This window comes from Hibiscus syriacus, unplaced genomic scaffold (assembly GCF_006381635.1).
Source record: "Hibiscus syriacus cultivar Baekdansim isolate YM2019G1 unplaced genomic scaffold, ASM638163v2 tig00111166_pilon, whole genome shotgun sequence".
Taxonomy (NCBI): Eukaryota; Viridiplantae; Streptophyta; class Magnoliopsida; order Malvales; family Malvaceae; genus Hibiscus; species Hibiscus syriacus.
In genome coordinates this window covers 187,036-204,133 of record NW_024063008.1, presented here as the reverse complement: position 1 = coordinate 204,133, position 17,098 = coordinate 187,036, and the positions used below count along the sequence as shown (strand labels likewise).

At 34.9% G+C, this 17,098-nt stretch overlaps 2 protein-coding genes and 1 pseudogene across 4 annotated transcripts; all 3 read left to right on the top strand.

Annotated features, from left to right (window-relative positions):
* Positions 1 to 944: 944 nt before the first annotated feature.
* LOC120155272 lies at positions 945 to 4,036 on the top strand (annotated as a pseudogene).
* Positions 4,037 to 6,533: 2,497 nt separating this feature from the next.
* Positions 6,534 to 10,043, top strand: LOC120155322 (acid beta-fructofuranosidase-like). 2 transcript variants are annotated; one of them, XM_039166872.1, is made up of 7 exons: positions 6,534 to 7,022; positions 7,197 to 7,205; positions 8,049 to 8,905; positions 9,004 to 9,165; positions 9,253 to 9,488; positions 9,575 to 9,662; positions 9,747 to 10,043. In XM_039166872.1, exons 1-7 carry the CDS (start codon positions 6,632 to 6,634, stop codon positions 9,954 to 9,956), a joined length of 1,953 nt encoding a protein of 650 aa, XP_039022803.1. In that variant the 5' UTR covers positions 6,534 to 6,631; the 3' UTR covers positions 9,957 to 10,043. The 2 variants fall into 2 exon arrangements, with proteins under 2 accessions (XP_039022803.1, XP_039022804.1); XM_039166873.1 differs by lacking the exon at positions 9,575 to 9,662 and having other exon boundaries at positions 6,535 to 7,022; positions 9,747 to 9,905.
* Positions 10,044 to 13,587: 3,544 nt separating this feature from the next.
* LOC120155131 (monocopper oxidase-like protein SKU5) lies at positions 13,588 to 17,012 on the top strand. 2 transcript variants are annotated; one of them, XM_039166699.1, is made up of 10 exons: positions 13,588 to 14,151; positions 14,307 to 14,416; positions 14,491 to 14,761; positions 14,846 to 14,984; positions 15,197 to 15,563; positions 15,756 to 16,121; positions 16,214 to 16,292; positions 16,409 to 16,608; positions 16,696 to 16,830; positions 16,873 to 17,012. In XM_039166699.1, the coding sequence occupies exons 1-9, from the start codon at positions 14,011 to 14,013 to the stop codon at positions 16,793 to 16,795; spliced, it is 1,773 nt and encodes a 590-aa protein (XP_039022630.1). In that variant the 5' UTR covers positions 13,588 to 14,010; the 3' UTR covers positions 16,796 to 16,830; positions 16,873 to 17,012. The 2 variants fall into 2 exon arrangements, with proteins under 2 accessions (XP_039022630.1, XP_039022629.1); XM_039166698.1 differs by having other exon boundaries at positions 16,696 to 17,012.
* Positions 17,013 to 17,098: the final 86 nt, after the last annotated feature.

Here is a 17,098-nt window from a genome sequence, read left to right as displayed (position 1 = left end):
TAAACTATAATTTTTCATCCAAATTATAAAAATTTAAATTACCTATAATATGACAACTAATTTATTACCATCAACAACAGTTTTATTACCAAGATACTAGGTCCAATCGCCATCATGCATGGTAAAATGTTTTAAACATTGCTTTCTGGAACGTAGTAGAAGATCTGTCATCATCATTCGTCTCCCCAAGAAAATTTTTATATCTATATTATCATTTATGAATTCTTTTTAATACATAAATTATTTAAAATTTAAATTTATTCCACAATTAATCATCGGACATTAGCAACAATTAATTAAAAAATATACAAATTTTCATTCTTGAATACCGAAGGTTAAGTCAAAACTGATACCATATTCTATTGTTTCTTTTACAAATTCTTTTAGTACTTTTTTTACCGAATAAAACGGCAGCTTAAATTGCGAAGGCACGTGATTTATGGCACGAGATTTGTGCTTCGAATCATAAACAAACTGTGGGAAAAAAGGCGAAATCTGCTTATAATGAGTAAACTGGACAATAATGCGTTAAAACAATTTCTAATTTTTATTAAAAAAAAGAGGGGGGGGGGGAATACGGTCACCGACGACTGCCAGCAATGCAAGAAAGAGACGGCCGTGGACCCGAACTGACACGTGGCCACATCACCTAATACTCTTACAGGTGGCATTGCTGTAATAGGGGTCATATTTTCTTATTTATTTATTTTTGAAAGAAAAAAACCCAAGTTATGTTGATAAACACGTTCCATCCTCTTCAAACGCTATAAATAGGTAACCATATTTGTCTCTAAATCCTCCTCCTTTTTTTTGTTTATATTCCATTTTTCTCTCCCATATTTGTGTCTCTGTTCCATTTCCATAGCTGGTTTTCTGGTGTTTTTGTTCTCCGGCTTCGTCGATTCTAGTAACAAGTGCATTTTATAAACCGGTTCTTGCCTGGGTTTCACCTCGTTATCCAGGTTCGTTTACATTCAGATTTCTGTCTTTATAGTTTATCTGTTAGATTCTTGTTTCTTTCTCTGATGCTTTTAAGGATTGAGATCTTTAACTCAACTCACAATAAGGTCTCGATAAGGCATGCGTGCCAAATGAAAAATGATTTGTTTTGTTTATTTGATTTTGTAAAAGTTTCTATTTTGTCGGTCCCTACCTTGGAAGGACTAGGTTATAAGATTATTGAAAATTTAGAAACTTGTCTTAATCATTTTGCAGACTGATGTTAACTCTCAATAGTAAGAAATTGATGATGATTGCCCGAAATAAAGATTTTTGAAAATTCCATATTGTTGTTTGAATGATTTGATTGCAAAAAAAAAATTATTTATATGATTGAATGATTTTCTTTCAAGACTTGACATTTTCTTTGGTCTTGTCCATTGGAATGTCCTTATGAAGAAAAACCATTTTTAGGAAATTATTTTTTCATGAAAAAAAATGAAAACTTTATTAGTTATCATAATTGTTACATGAGATTATATACCATGAATAGTATCCCAGCTCTTGTTTCATTTAGATTTTGGACTTAATTGTACATATATGATCTGGTGACGAATTAGGTACTGTCCTCTCGAGAGCCTTTGCACAAATAATGTTCTGTTATCTGCCATAAATGCGGTGTAGCTTTGGAGATGTTAAGGTACACATGTTTTACTTGAGCATCATGAACCGCAAATCTCAAATTTATAACTTGCTGATTTGATATTCTGAATTTATGCTTTGATGTTCGACTGCCAGTTTCGAGGAAGCCTGCGATTGATGGACTACTCACCAACTAGAAGTGATAAGAAAACATTGAAGAGGTGGTTTTTCATTGACAAAAGAGTCGGGTAAAAAGTTTGACAAGGATTCAAGGTTCATTACTGTACTTTACAAAGCTGATTCCGTCGTAAAAGATACGGTTTAACTTGTTATTAGTTTATTTAAAAGTGGTCTGAAACTAATGGAGTTGAAGTCGAATCATTCATCTCCTGTTCTCACTGATCCTATTCCTATGAACAATTCGAGACTAGGCATCCATTCGAATCTGCTTTCCTATCAGCAATCAGGAGAATCTTTGCCCACAGGCAAGTATATGACGATTCCCAGGAAGAAACCTGGAAAGCTTGAGGATGTTTGGTCCAACGGTTGGCTGGAGGCAATGAGATCATCGTCGCCCCCTCGTAAGAAGTTAATCAAGCACAAAGACTTCAATATTGATGCTGCTGTGGATGATTTCGATATTGCTTATTGCTCCTGGATGGTATGCATGTATCTAATTGTTGATATGTATATGTAATTTTACTTGTATTATACATTTCACTAGATAAACTTACTTGCTTGTTGTTATGCTGATTGTGCAGACTAAATATCCCTCTGCGCTTAAGTCTATTGACCAAATCTCGAAAAATGCCGAGAACAAAAAGATTGCCGTTTTTCTAGATTATGATGGTACCCTTTCTCCCATAGTAGATGACCCGAATCGGGCAGTTATGTCTGATTCTGTAAGTATGACAATTCATTTGGTGCATGCATATATTATTTTTGGTTGCCTACTTCTTCCTTTGATTGAAATTTAAGGGGAAAAAATCTTTATTTATTTGCAGATGCGCTCTGCTGTCAAAGAAGTTGCGAAGCATTTCCCAACAGCAATTATTAGCGGCAGAAGTCGTGATAAGGTAGATGGTAGATCATTCACGAACTTTCTTTTGTTTCTAATCCTCTGTAGTTATCATCCAAATCCGGTTATGATATGGTTTGATTTACTGCTTTTTTGTTTTTATTATTTCAGGTTTATGAATTGGTAGGACTAACTGAACTTTATTATGCTGGTAGTCATGGGATGGACATTATGGGTCCTGTGAGTCATGCAGAGTCTGATGACCATCCAAATTGTGTTAGATCAACTGACCAACAGGTAAGGTTGTCAAATAGGTTGTTTATATTATAAACTTCATTCTCGATTTCATGTTAATCCTTATCTTATATAACAGGGAAAGGAGGTGAATCTTTTCCAGCCTGCTAGAGAATTCATCCCTATGATCGACGAGGTGCGTAAACGCTAGGATCACACACATTCCATTCACCTCTTATCCATAGACCATGCTTAAATTGAACACGCTTGGCTTGTTTTGCAGGTTTTTAAAACCTCGTTGAGAATACTAAAGATATTAAAGGTGCAAACATTGAGAATCACAAGTTTTGCACCTCTGTACATTATCGTAATGTAGAAGAGAAGGTGAGATGCATAGTTCCAACATTGTACCTGAGATTTAGTCTACCTAGTTACTAATTCCAACATGTAAATGCAATTTTACTCTGCTTTTTCAGAATTGGCCGACTATCGCACAACGTGTTCATGATATTCTGAAAGACTATCCTAGTTTAAGATTAACTCATGGGCGGAAGGTATGTTTTTTCAACGGAACTCTACCCCTTCTGCTGGTTCATTGACATTTGTGTTACTATTATCATAAAACTCTACCATTTTACTTCCTTGCATATATATGCTTATTTTTCTTTTTCTTCAGGTTTTAGAGATCCGTCCTGTGATTGACTGGAATAAAGGGAAGGCAGTTGAATTTCTGCTTGAATCCCTCGGTACTTCGCTTTCTCTCTGATATTCAATGTTAATATAATATACTTTCGTTTAGTAGTATAATTTATGCAAATTGATGCAGGACTAAGTGATAGAGATGATGTGCTTGCAATCTATATCGGAGATGACATGACTGATGAGGATGCATTCAAGGCAAGTATATAACTGTAATTGCAGATTTTATCCAAAATATTTGTTCAGGCTCTAAATACAGTTTTTAAAACTTTGTAAATCAGGTTATCAGGGAATCAAATCTGGGTTATGGGATATTGGTGTCTTCAGTTCCCAAAGAAACCAAGGCGTTTCTCTCTCTGAAGGACCCATCAGAGGTAAAGCTAAGCTCAAGAAATGTTCATATTTCATTTGTTTCAAGACACGGACTAACATGGGAATCGTGGTTCACAGGTTAAGAAGTTTCTCAAGGCTTTGGTGACATGGGACTAGTATGAAAAGGCTTGAAGAAAAGCAGCACAACTAAGCTTCATGAAAGAGGAGCACTTTATTATTATTATTATTATTATATTTATTTTCTTTTAGTATATTTTACATTGAAAATCTACAATGAATCCGGCCATTCCAATGCAATTGGCCATAGTATTCCAAATCTTTTGTCAGAAATTTGAAAACATATATTTTTAATTGATAACAAATTCTTATTTATATAAATATATGCCCATGATATATGTGGTTGCTTCTCGATCCTCATCAATTGGTTTGTTTTGATGATAGTAAAGTTTTTCTAAGGTTAATTGGCATGTTATATTGTTCTGTGTTGAGCTTCGCAAAAGGCTTTAATCATGGTTGATTTGAATATAGATCGTTTGTCGATTGTTGATCACTACTGTTTACTGTCGATTGTTGACATGTACTACTCTTATTACTGCTACAAGTTGTTGATGGTTTGGTTTTAAGTTGGTTATTGAATGTTTGATATACAATTGAATTGAGTTGTTGATTAAGTTGGTGTCGGTGTTAGTTCTTTTGTATCTACTGTTTTCTTCTTGCTTGTTTTGCATCCTCGGTTCGGTTCGTTGGGTATTCTTCATCGACTGCTACTTCTTCTTTAAGGTATTCATCGACTGTTACTTCTCCTTTAAGGTACACATGAAAACTTAGTTTTCTGTTACTTCTTCTTTAAGGTACACATGAAAACTAAGTTTTCAAGAAAGAAAATATTTTGGGGGAGGGTTTAAGAGTTTATTAATCATCTTATCTTTCTTAACTAGATAAAAGAAGGTGTTTCCGTGTCTAAAAGAGATCAGAGTTTATCTGAGAACTATAGCTCGATATCTTATTTCTAATAAAAAGAAAATTCTTTAGTGACAAAGAAGAATAATGGAGAAAGACAATTTGAATAAATATTGTTTGACATCTACATGAAAAATAAAAAGCTAAAAAAATAATTTAAAAAAAACCCATAATTAAATATTTTTTTATATTAAAAAAGCTGAAATATGAGGACTTTCATTTACCCACCAATCAAAAGTATTGCATGTAATCAAATAATAACCAAAACCCTGAAGAGCCCACCCCAACAATCTATTTCAATAATTGTAGCCAAAATCACGTACGTTTTGCACTAGAGCCTTCCCCATTGGTCCACGTATCTTGTTTTCACGACAAAAGAAAAATGGTGATCTTAAAATTTTCAGAACTCCTAGGCCGGCGCAAACAGTTGTTCCCCCGAGCCATGTGGAATCATGGAGGGACAGGCAAGAAATAAAAACAACACAGGAACATGCGATCTGGCTCACCTTCATGAAGTATATTTGTATTGAGCTCTGTAAATAAGTGATTAATTATCTTAATATACCAGCGAAATCAGACAAGGGAAGCAGAATCATCGATTATATTTTGCATGTGGCTATGAACTACACTGATTAATGTATTGGCATTTTAAAATGAATTATTCAACTCTTGGCTTTGGTCGAACCAGCTCTTTTCACATCCTAATCACCACTTACTCGTCCATTATTGTTTAACCTAAGACTTTAGTAATTGACCGACCAAAGACTTCAGTTTTCTGGTAATAAATACTCGCAAATTCAATTATTGACTATTTTAGATGTTTATTACCTTTGCTGTCACTATTAAATATTTAAGATATAAACTTTATTGTATTTGAATCTATATAATTAATGTTTTAAAAATCATTATTAATATACTTCCATAGATGCAAATACGCAATTATTATTGGTATAAGCCAAATATTCGAATTAATCCTCCCCGACTGAGTGGGCTGTTAATATAAAATAAAAACAATAATGGGCTGTGATAGCAAATCATAAACCTCATAAACTCTACAACAACATACACGAGACTTGTCCAACTTCTGTCTTGTCTACCACAACTGCATGACTAACATGATTGGATCATATGATTTCAAACAGTAACAGCTAATACAATTTATGGCACTTCAACTTGCCCACAAATCATATGAAAATATAGGGGGGCAATTTACCCTAAGAGAATCTAACTTCAATTTTTCGAGGGAATTATTGGAATTATGTAATTCTAATTTTATTTTGATTTGATTTAAAAGGTTGCTTATGCGATCTCATTAATGAACAAATAAAGTTAAAAGAAAAAAATAAAGATATGATTAATGTCTTACAAGTTCAAACAAAATCCTTACTAATAGATCTTATAACATATATACTCAGTTTGTATATGATTATAATTGTATTAAATGTCAATTAAAAATAAGAAATTTAATTTGAATAAAATTTGAAAATTAGAGCTAATAATTAATTGAGTAAATCATGAAAACCCCACGTAAACTAAATCTTTTACTATTAAAAAAATATTAAAAATGTAAGGTAAATTTTCTGTTTTTCTTTTGGTTTTGGTCCTTATCATAGTCCCGTCAAATCTCAATCATGGAAACCACCCAGCTTCTTGGCCAAGCGAAGCATTGCCACTGCCCTTATATAATGCTCGGAACCTAACTCCTCAAACATACTCAGCAGTCCTCATCTCTACTCTTTCTAAGACCGTGTATTCTTTGCTTTTGCGGTTTTCTTTTTTCTTATCTGTTATACCGAATAATCGGCAATGGTGGATACGAGGGCGTTCCTTCCGGTCTCTACCTCCGATGGCTCCAATTCTTCTGAGCCTCCTGCAAATCGCCGCAAACCGATGAAAGTGCAGCTCTCAATATTTTTTGGGTTGTTAGCTGTTGGGTTGTTGGCGGCTGTGTTGACAAGTAACAATGGGTCAGATTTCGTAACAGGAAACGAACACGGCTCATTGGCTTCGTCGACCACCACCAAACCTGAACCGTTACGGCCGGGTTCACGAGGGCCGGCCTCCGGGGTATCAGAGAAAGTGAACCTGCTTGTCGGGAAAGATAATGAGAACACGGTGGCGTTTTCATGGAATAATAGCATGTTGTCATGGCAAAGAACAGCTTTTCACTTTCAACCTGAAAAGAACTGGATGAATGGTATGAGAATGAAAATTTTCTGGTTTTATTTCCATTGTTCATATAGTTCCTTAGTTCACTGGATCTGGGTTTCTGTTTTTCTTTAAACATGTCCAACATTTTGGATTTTTTGCATGGCTGGGTGCTTGTTGTACGTTGTTCTCTGACATGGAATCTGATTCCTTTCTGCTTCAGATCCTAATGGTAAGCCCCATCTTTTTCAATTTTGTTAATGCAGTTCTCTCTATAATTTTGTATGACATAACTTGAATGGAAGTGAGTGAGACCTTTATGATGTATTATTACTCTAATGTTAAATGGGTAGAGACTTTTTTCTGGGGCCAGACATTATCCAACGAAGAACTTTATGAACGGTATCTAATTGAATATACAATTAATTAAAAATTAAAGATTAATTAATTAATGTTTTAGATTCCATAATTTCTCCATCATTCCCAATTAATCCAAAAGATGACGTCACCTTTTCTATTAATTTATGTAATATTAAATTTTAAATTCAATTATTCTTACAGATATAACATCCACAAAAATTAGATGTGTCATGATTATTTTTTGTTGACAGCTCATGAAAAGATGGAATTGTTTGTTTATGTATATTCTTACTCTGATTTGTCAAATCCAGCCTAATGTTCTTATGGATTTGGACTGTAAATCTGCAACGTGCACATGACTACCTGTTGCATTATAGCTTTTCTTTCTTTATATAGAAAGTTCACGACTGAGTGGCTAAAAGTTGCTATTATAATAAATATAATTATTTGTTCCTTTCCCCTTCTGAAATGAGTTTAAGAAATTGAAAGTTTGTGAATTCCCGATGAGATCTGTAAAAAGGGAAGAAACTTTAAGTTCTTGTCCATTAATCATAGGTATATTTGGTTTTTGACAACTAAACTTCTTGTATTTGGAGTTGAACTCATAAAGAGCAAAAATGGCATGGCAATCTGTTCCATAAAGAAATGTCAGAAAAAACTTAAACGACATTAGTTTATGGCTTTCTGAAATTTTTTTGGTTGCAAATCATAACAGGTCCATTGTTCTACAAGGGATGGTATCATTTCTTCTACCAATACAATCCCCGTGCGGCTGTGTATGGTAAAATAGTTTGGGGTCATGCTGTATCCAAGGACTTGATCCATTGGCTTCACCTCCCATTGGCAATGGTTGCTGACCAGACATACGACACGAACGGTGTCTGGACCGGTTCCGCGACACTCCTCCCAGATGGCAAAATTGTTATGCTATATACGGGATCCGACACCGAGCATGTTCAAGTTCAAAACCTTGCTTATCCTGCCAACCACTCTGATCCTCTCCTTATCCATTGGGTCAAGTACGATGCGAACCCTGTTCTTGTTCCACCACCGGGCATCCTTAGCAAGGATTTCCGTGACCCTACGACCGCCTGGTTGACCTCTGAAGGGAAATGGCGCATTACCATAGGGTCGAAAATCATTAAAAGTGGCATAGCTTTGGTGTATGATACTAAGGACTTCATAAACTATGATAAATTGGACGGTTACCTTCGTGCTGTGGATGGAACTGGCATGTGGGAGTGTGTCGATTTCTTCCCTGTTTCGAAAACGGAAGAAAAAGGATTGGACACATCCGTTAACAGTCTTGATGTTAAGCATGTGATGAAGGTTAGCCTGGATGATGACAGGCATGATTACTACACTATTGGGACTTATCATGAGAAGAATGTCACATTTATTCCCGATGATACTGAGCTTGATGTTGGCATTGGACTAAGGTATGATTATGGTGTATATTATGCTGCCAAGACTTTCTATGATCAGAACAAAAACAGAAGAGTTTTGTGGGGCTGGATCGGTGAATCCGATAGTGAAGCCGCCGATGTGCAGAAAGGATGGGCATCTGTTCAGGTAAAAAAATTTCTGTTTCATTGGACCATAGAGGCATAGACTCCGTAAAGCATTCAGATTTCTTCAGTTTCTAATGTGCTATTTCACTATACTCACAGAGCATCCCAAGGACAATTTTGTTAGACAAGAAGACCGGTACTCATTTGCTTCAATGGCCAGTGGAAGAAATAGAGAGTTTAAGGTTAAACAGCTACGAATTTAACCAGGTGACAGTCCAGGCAGGATCAGTTGTTCCTCTTGACATCGGCGCAGCCACTCAGGTTCCTATTTTTCTCACGTTTTCATGTGTATCACGATACTTCATCGACCAAGATCCTGTTAATCGACAAGATTCTGTCATGTGACAGTTGGATATCATAGCAGAGTTCGAGATCGATAAAGAAGCTTTAGAAAAAGCAACTGGGTCCAATTTAACATTCAGCTGCAGCAGCAGTGGTGGAGCTGTACAGCGTGGGGCATTGGGACCATTTGGTCTGTTGGTGCTTGCCGATGACAGCCTCAGCGAGCAGACACCTGTGTATTTCTACATCGCCAAAGGATCCGACGGCAGCCTCAAGACGTTCTTCTGCAACGACCAATCTCGGTCGGTACATATATAAACCCAAAGCCTTTCTTAATGTAACACGAGCCATCGACTCACCTATTATCACATTGTATTTGATATTTCAGATCATCTGAGGCATCGGATGTTAATAAAGAAATCTACGGGAGCATGGTTCACGTACTAGAAGGCGAAAACTTATCCCTCAGAGTATTGGTGAGTAAAAAGGTACTTGTTTCATGGTACAATGGCATTATTATGAGAACAAATGGACATGAAAACGGTAATGTTTTTTCGCAGGTGGATCATTCGATTATCGAAAGCTTTGCTCAAGGCGGAAGGACAGTGATCACATCTCGGGTTTATCCGACGAAGGCGATTTATGGAGCTGCAAAACTGTTCCTGTTCAACAATGCTACTGAAGCGGGTGTTAGTGCGTCACTTAAGATTTGGCCAATGAACTCTGCATTCATTAGGCCATATCCAAATCTCGAGAACAACTCCCAATAGAACCGATGAGAAATGCAAAGCTCGCCATTGTTTCTTCTTCTATCCTTCAAAGGCAAAATGAAGTATCTTGTATTTGTAATGCATCTCTCTTTTCCATTTTTTTGTGAGGCTAATAAAATAATTTATTAGAAATTGAAGAGTTTACTTGATTCTGGCGACTAACCCATTGCACGGTCGAGCAACTAAAGATTTATTGGTTTAAAAACTAAATTATGTATTAAACCTTGCTATTTCTTTATTTTTAATTATTAAACCTTGCTATTTCTTTATTTTTAATCTTTAAAATCATGATAAGAATTTATCCAGTGATCTAGAGGTTAAGAGAAATAATGTTCTCCTTAAAAGTCTTGAGTTCGAGTAGTTACGTTTACAAGTAGGGATGGTCATGGGACGGGTTTTTGGTCCACCCGACCTGAGAACAATGAATCCTCCACTCGAGACCTGACCAAAACAAAATTTCACCGACCTGATATATAACTTAAAAATCCGACCCAACCCGAAATAATAATAAAAAAAATATTACTTTTATTCAATAAAAGCAGTGACTTAATTGAAAAAAAAATATAGAGAGAGGGTATTATTATAATTATTCATAAATATATAAGGAAAAATTATATTTTTTTGGGTCAGGTCTGGTTGGATATTTTTCACCCTAAACCCGACCCGGCCCGGCCCAAACATCAATTTTAAAAAAACTCGACCCTAATTCAAATTTTTAAAAAAACTCGACCCGATCGAGTCGGATCGATTCGAAACCCGTCGAGTTCGGGTCTCATACACATCCATATTTACAAGATATGTGTGTGTTGTCAATAATAATCACCCAAACCATTTTAAAAAAAATCGTAGTCATAAAATATAAATTATAAAAGTAAACAACGAAATTACATGAGACCGAATAAAATTAAAGACACAAATATTACAATTATATCCAAATTTTGATTTGATGCATATGTATCAACTTTGATTTTATGTAATTTTAAATCTGAGATTTTGTTTTATCTAATTTTCATAAATTATTAACACTATTATCAACGGAACATTATTATTGTGTGTGAACAATATTGGATTCGATTTGATAAATAAAAAATATTCAAAACAAATTGGTCAAGTCAAATCAACTCAAATTAATGTTCAATTTTTCAAATGTGAATAAATTGAAATTCTCAAATTCAAACAATTCTATTAAACCAATTAATAAAACAATGTATTCATTATTAAATTTTATTTTATTCTTTTACTTTTCATTAAATGAAATGACACCCATATTTTAACTTTATTTTTTTACGCTTAGCTTTAATTAAAATTCTTCCACTCTTGTAAAATGGAGGCAAAATTCAAATCCCATTTCTAATTAATCAACCCCTAATTTTATGATGACATCGACAAGTATTGTGGGTTCATAAAATATGTATAATTTTCTTTAGAGTTCATCTATACAAGCATTTAAAAAAATTAATTTGAAAAATATTTTGATTAAATTTAAATTTAATTTAATTTGAAAATGTATTAAATTAAGATCAAGAAACATGATTCATCAATTTAATTAATTAAAAAATTCACTCAGTTCTATTAAATATCTACCCTTAATTCTTAGATTTATATTTTAAATTTTTAAATAATATAAATAGATCTTTATCTTTATTTAAATTAATCCAAATTTAACTTATGGTGTTTTTATTTTCCTCGCCCTTAAATTATGTTCAACATAAAATAAAAAACAAAGAGTAGCTTTCAACGTTAAAAACGTAGTGGATGGTCCATAAAGAAGGAAAAAGGAAAATGAATAAAATAAAAACAATGGTGGAGCCAATCGCTGCTGGAATTATGGAACCGTTACCCCTTTTTTCAGTATTATTAGTTGAAAAAAGTCAAATTAAAATGATAATATAGTGTTAGGTACAATATAAGAAGTTTTTGTCTCTTTGAAATATGTATTATAACATTATGAGGTATACGTATTTTTTACCCATATTTATTTGTTTATTTACAAGTACGGGCGAGCGTATAATTTTATGTTAGGTGTAAACTTATAAAATTTTAAAGAATAACGAAATTATAAAATTTTAAACGACAAAAACAATTATTAATAAAAAATATAAAAAAAATTAAAATATAATAGAATTTGAAAATTCCACATGTCATTGTCCACTACGTTCTAGGCCTCCAAAGCACAAGAAACACACAATGTAAAGGAATAAATTTTATTTATTATGTAAAGGATATAGATAACATATATTTTATAAAAAAATAATTAGAATTTAAATAATATATTTTAAAAACTTAATTAAACATTAAAAAAATGGAAAATTTAAATTAGACCCTTTCGAACTAAATCGTCACTGTGTTAACCAATTCTAGTTCAAGTATGTACTTGAAGTTTTAACTCATGAATAAAAGCTGGCCTTTGCTATTTTATTTTTTCCTTCCAAGAAACAAACAATTTCATTTAAAAAAAAAGTATTTATTTCAAAAGGAAGTTTGCCTTTATTTGTCTTAAAAATTTGGTTTTCCTCCATTTTAATAATACCTTAGTTTATGCTGTTAGATACTTAGATTAGATTTTGGGACAAAGGGTTTGGTAACCTAAACATTTTCCACTCACTAATTCAACTATGTCATTAACATAGGCAAATTGTCCATAAGTATATGGCAAATCTTATTTGGATTTCACTAAACCTAGCTTAATCATACTCCTTCATAAAACAAAACAAAAAGGTTCATCCAATTGGTTTTGAAAGTGAAAGATTACTTTTATTAATACGATGGGATTATAATGTAGTATCTAGACGTAAGATTTTTTTAATTATTGACATTATATCCACTCTGCATATGTAAATGTTTGAACCTGTGAAACTTTTAAGAGAACAACACTCTCTTTTATCATTAGTACCGTTCAATGGGATAAAAAAATAAGGCAAAAGGGTAACTTTTGTCCCTATAGTAAACCCAATTTATCATCTTAGTCTCTATCGTATTTTCGCATCAATTTAGCTCTCAAAGTTGTTCAATTGCATCATTCTATACCTTATCCCTCACTTAAAATCCTAAATTGGGGGTTTTAAGTTAGGGTTCATATGTTATCAATTTAGAGTATTAAGTTAGAGGTAGGGTATAGAATGATGTAATTAAACAACTTTAAGGTTAAATTGAAGCGAAAAATACGATAGAGACGAAAATGATAAATTAATTATATTACATGGACAAAAATAACGCTTAAGTCAAAAAATAATAGAAAAAATAAATAAAATGTCAAACAACAACAGTAAACTCTCCTATGAACAAGTCCTCTTCATAGTATTTGGCATCTCGAGGTCGGTAAATGTTAAATTGTACAAGAGCATTCCGCAGTCCCCCATTGTCAGTTGGTTGCTCGTTAATGGAAAATTTACCAAAAGAACTTGGAGCAATGCATGGAATTAAAATAGAAACATAATCATATTAGTGGGTTTATTAGTGAGGAAGAAGGTAGCTTAGCCGCTACTGCAATTTATAACAAAAGAGAAGAAAAACAAGGGTCATTGATATCACGGCAGGGGTCCACAGGCGAAATCATGTGCCGGCAATCATGTCGCTCTTTCATGGGATCCGATTCCAACGTCTCAATTTCTTCTTCTCCCATCCAACCAAAATCCACATCCGTCAACATGTCTTTTACAGAAATCTGTGGTGTTAAAACATGATGTATGGCACGGACAAAACCCTCTCATACTGCCACTTATGCGTATTTGTGAACTGGCGACTGCCTGTCACCCTCTCTTTCTCTCTCCATATGCTTAAAGTTCTTTCTTTTCTCTCTCTATCTTCATCTTATGAATGATGACTGGTAATGGGTGACCGACAAAATGCTTTGGCCTTTGAGTATTCATCATTCGCCTCCATTTTTCTTATCCTACTAAACAAACCCAACTCACAAAGCTACATTTTTTATACCCTTTTCTATCTTTAGAGCCTCTGCACCTGGTTTCTTATTCTCTGTCTTTTGCCTACCGGATAATGTAAAACCAGTCAAGTTTTAGCTAAGTTCCCTCTAAAAAACTTTTTTTCTTGAAAGATGGCCTTGAATAAGTTCTTGAGTCTGTTTCTTATCAATATTGTTCTGCTCTTGAGCTCGTGTTTTGCTGAAGATCCCTTTGTTTTCTATGATTTTGAGGTCTCTTACATCACTGCTTCTCCTTTGGGTGTTCCTCAAGAGGTCTGCTCGTGTTTTGCCATTATCTACTTTATCTTACTATATTTTCTTCATGTGGTTCTCTAGCTCCTTTTTACTTGCTCAGTTCAGTGAGATTTGGTGTTGTTGTTGAACTGTTTAAGTTCTATAATGGTTTCTGTATATGCATTGCTTTGTAGGTTATTGCTATTAATAAAAAGTTCCCTGGCCCTACTATCAATTCAACTACTAACAACAACGTCGTCGTCAATGTTAGAAACAAATTGGACGAGAGTTTACTCATGCATTGGTGAGATCTTAGTTTGCAATAATCTTTGTTAAGTGAAACCAATAGATAGTGTGACTGACTGCTTGGTTTTATAGGTCTGGGATTCAACAGAGGCGTAGTTCATGGCAAGATGGGCTACCGGGGACTAATTGTCCTATTCCTCCCAAGTGGAACTGGACTTACCAGTTTCAAGTTAAGGACCAAATTGGGAGTTTCTTCTACTTCCCATCACTGCATTTCCAACGAGCGGCTGGTGGTTTTGGCGGCTTTATCATAAACAACCGTGATATTATTCCTATTCCTTTTGATGCCCCTGACGGGGACATTACGATTTTAATAGGTGATTGGTACACACGTAACCATACGGTTAGTACTTTGTTGAGTTACTGGATTTTATAGTTATGTTTTACTTTTCAGTGTGTTCTATGATGAAACTTTGTTTTGTTTTAGGCATTGAGGAAGGCACTTGATGCTGGAAAAGATCTAGGGATGCCAGACGGAGTTCTTATCAACGGCAAAGGCCCTTACCGATATAATGATACTCTTGTACCTGATAGCATCGTTTATGAAACGATTAACGTCCACCCAGGTGATTATTTATGAAATGCAACTACTTAACTTCAATTTCACAGCAGAGTTCAGCATGCAGCCTTCTGTCTGTGTTGGGAGTATTCAGTTAGTCATGTTCTAAACTGGACTGGCAGTTAGATTCATGCATATAACTAACTTAATATGTTGTTTACCTTTATGTTTATGCTGTGTTTTTCAAGATCCTAAATGATAACATTATATGCTGGGCAGGGAAAACTTACCGCCTTCGTGTGCACAATGTGGGAATATCAACCACGTTGAATTTCAGAATTCAGAGCCATAATTTGCTTATCGCGGAAACTGAGGGGTCGTATACGGTGCAGCAGAACTACACTAGCTTAGACATACACGTCGGACAGTCTTACTCTTTCCTGCTAACTACAGATCAGAATGCAAGTAGTGATTACTACATTGTAGCTAGTGCACGGTTCGTGAATGAATCACAGTGGAAACGAGTTACCGGTGTCGCTATTTTACGTTATTCAAATTCCAAAGGAAAGGCAGCTGGTCCTCTCCCTGATCCACCGCAAGATGAATTCGACAAAACCTTTTCAATGAACCAAGCGAGATCTATCAGGTTAATTTTCGTTGTGGTTCAAGTGCTCAAGCACATTTCTCCCATGCATGATGGTGATACTCATTGAGACTTCAAACAACGTATTAGTCAAAAACATGTGTAGTATTGATCTTCGGGTTATCGGTTATCTTCAAAATTTCGAAATACATTAGCTGGTTACGTCTTCTTACTTTCTGTGCTTAAATTCTGCAGGTGGAATGTATCTGCTAGTGGTGCTCGCCCTAACCCACAGGGATCCTTTAGATATGGTTCAATCAATGTGACCGACATTTTTGTGTTGAGAAACAAGCCACCTGTGACTATTGGTGGAAAACGACGAACAACGCTCAGTGGGATATCGTTTGCCAATCCTGCTACACCGATCCGGCTTTCTGATCAGTTCAAGCTTAAGGGAGTATATAAGCTTGATTTTCCTAAAAGACCACTTACAGGTCCACCTAAAATGGAGACATCGGTAATCAATGGAACGTATAGGGGATTTATGGAAGTGATCCTACAGAACAATGACACCAAGGTGCAGACATATCACTTGAGCGGATATGCATTTTTTGTTGTCGGGTAGGAATTCGTTTCCTTTAGGAATTGTCATCTATAAACATATTGGTTTGTACTATGATTTTGACACCAACTCTTCAATTATCTTGTTGCAGAATGGATTATGGTGAGTGGTCTGAAAATAGCAGAGGCACATATAACAAGTGGGATGGCATTGCCCGCTCCACAACACAGGTAGGTCTTTGGAACATGCTTTCAGTTTAATTGAATTGAATTGAAGTTTTCTAGTAAAACGCATGCTGGATTTTTTTAATGAAACTCACAAAAAATGTGACTTCTCTGTCTTGTAGGTTTATCCTGGTGCATGGACAGCAATCTTGATATCACTCGACAACGTTGGAGTCTGGAACCTTAGAACAGAAAACCTCGACTCGTGGTATCTTGGCCAAGAAACATATATCAGGGTCATGAATCCGGAGAAAACGAACAAAACCGAATTCCCTATGCCAGACAACGTCCTCTATTGTGGCGCCCTAAGCAAAATGCAGAAGTATGCATATGTGAAAGATTTTCTTCAAAAGTTGGCTTTAAAAACTGATAATGTCTAGTTTCTAATGCTACTTGGTTTCTTTTCCAGGCCACAGGATATCTCTTTCGCAACATCAATCACAGGCAGTAGATCAAAACTGTTTGTCACGGTGCTGATGCTTGCCTCTGTACTTCTCCTTTTCCGCTAGTTGTTCTCTTTCAGGGTGTCGGTTCTTGTCATATCCTAGTTTGTCACGAAAGGTTTGGGTCTGTGTGTTAATTTCAGGTGTGTAAGTAGTCTTGTTGATATGAATCTTGGGTGATTTTGACATGTATTTTGTTCTGTTCTTGTTTAATTTATGAGGGACATCATTCTTTCAATACCTATAATTTATGTACTGCTGACAATTCATCAAAATTTCAATACAACTTAACCTCTAAGCTTTGAATAAGTTCTACACACATGAATATACATGTACGTACGTGAGTGTACAGATACGTATGTATATGTT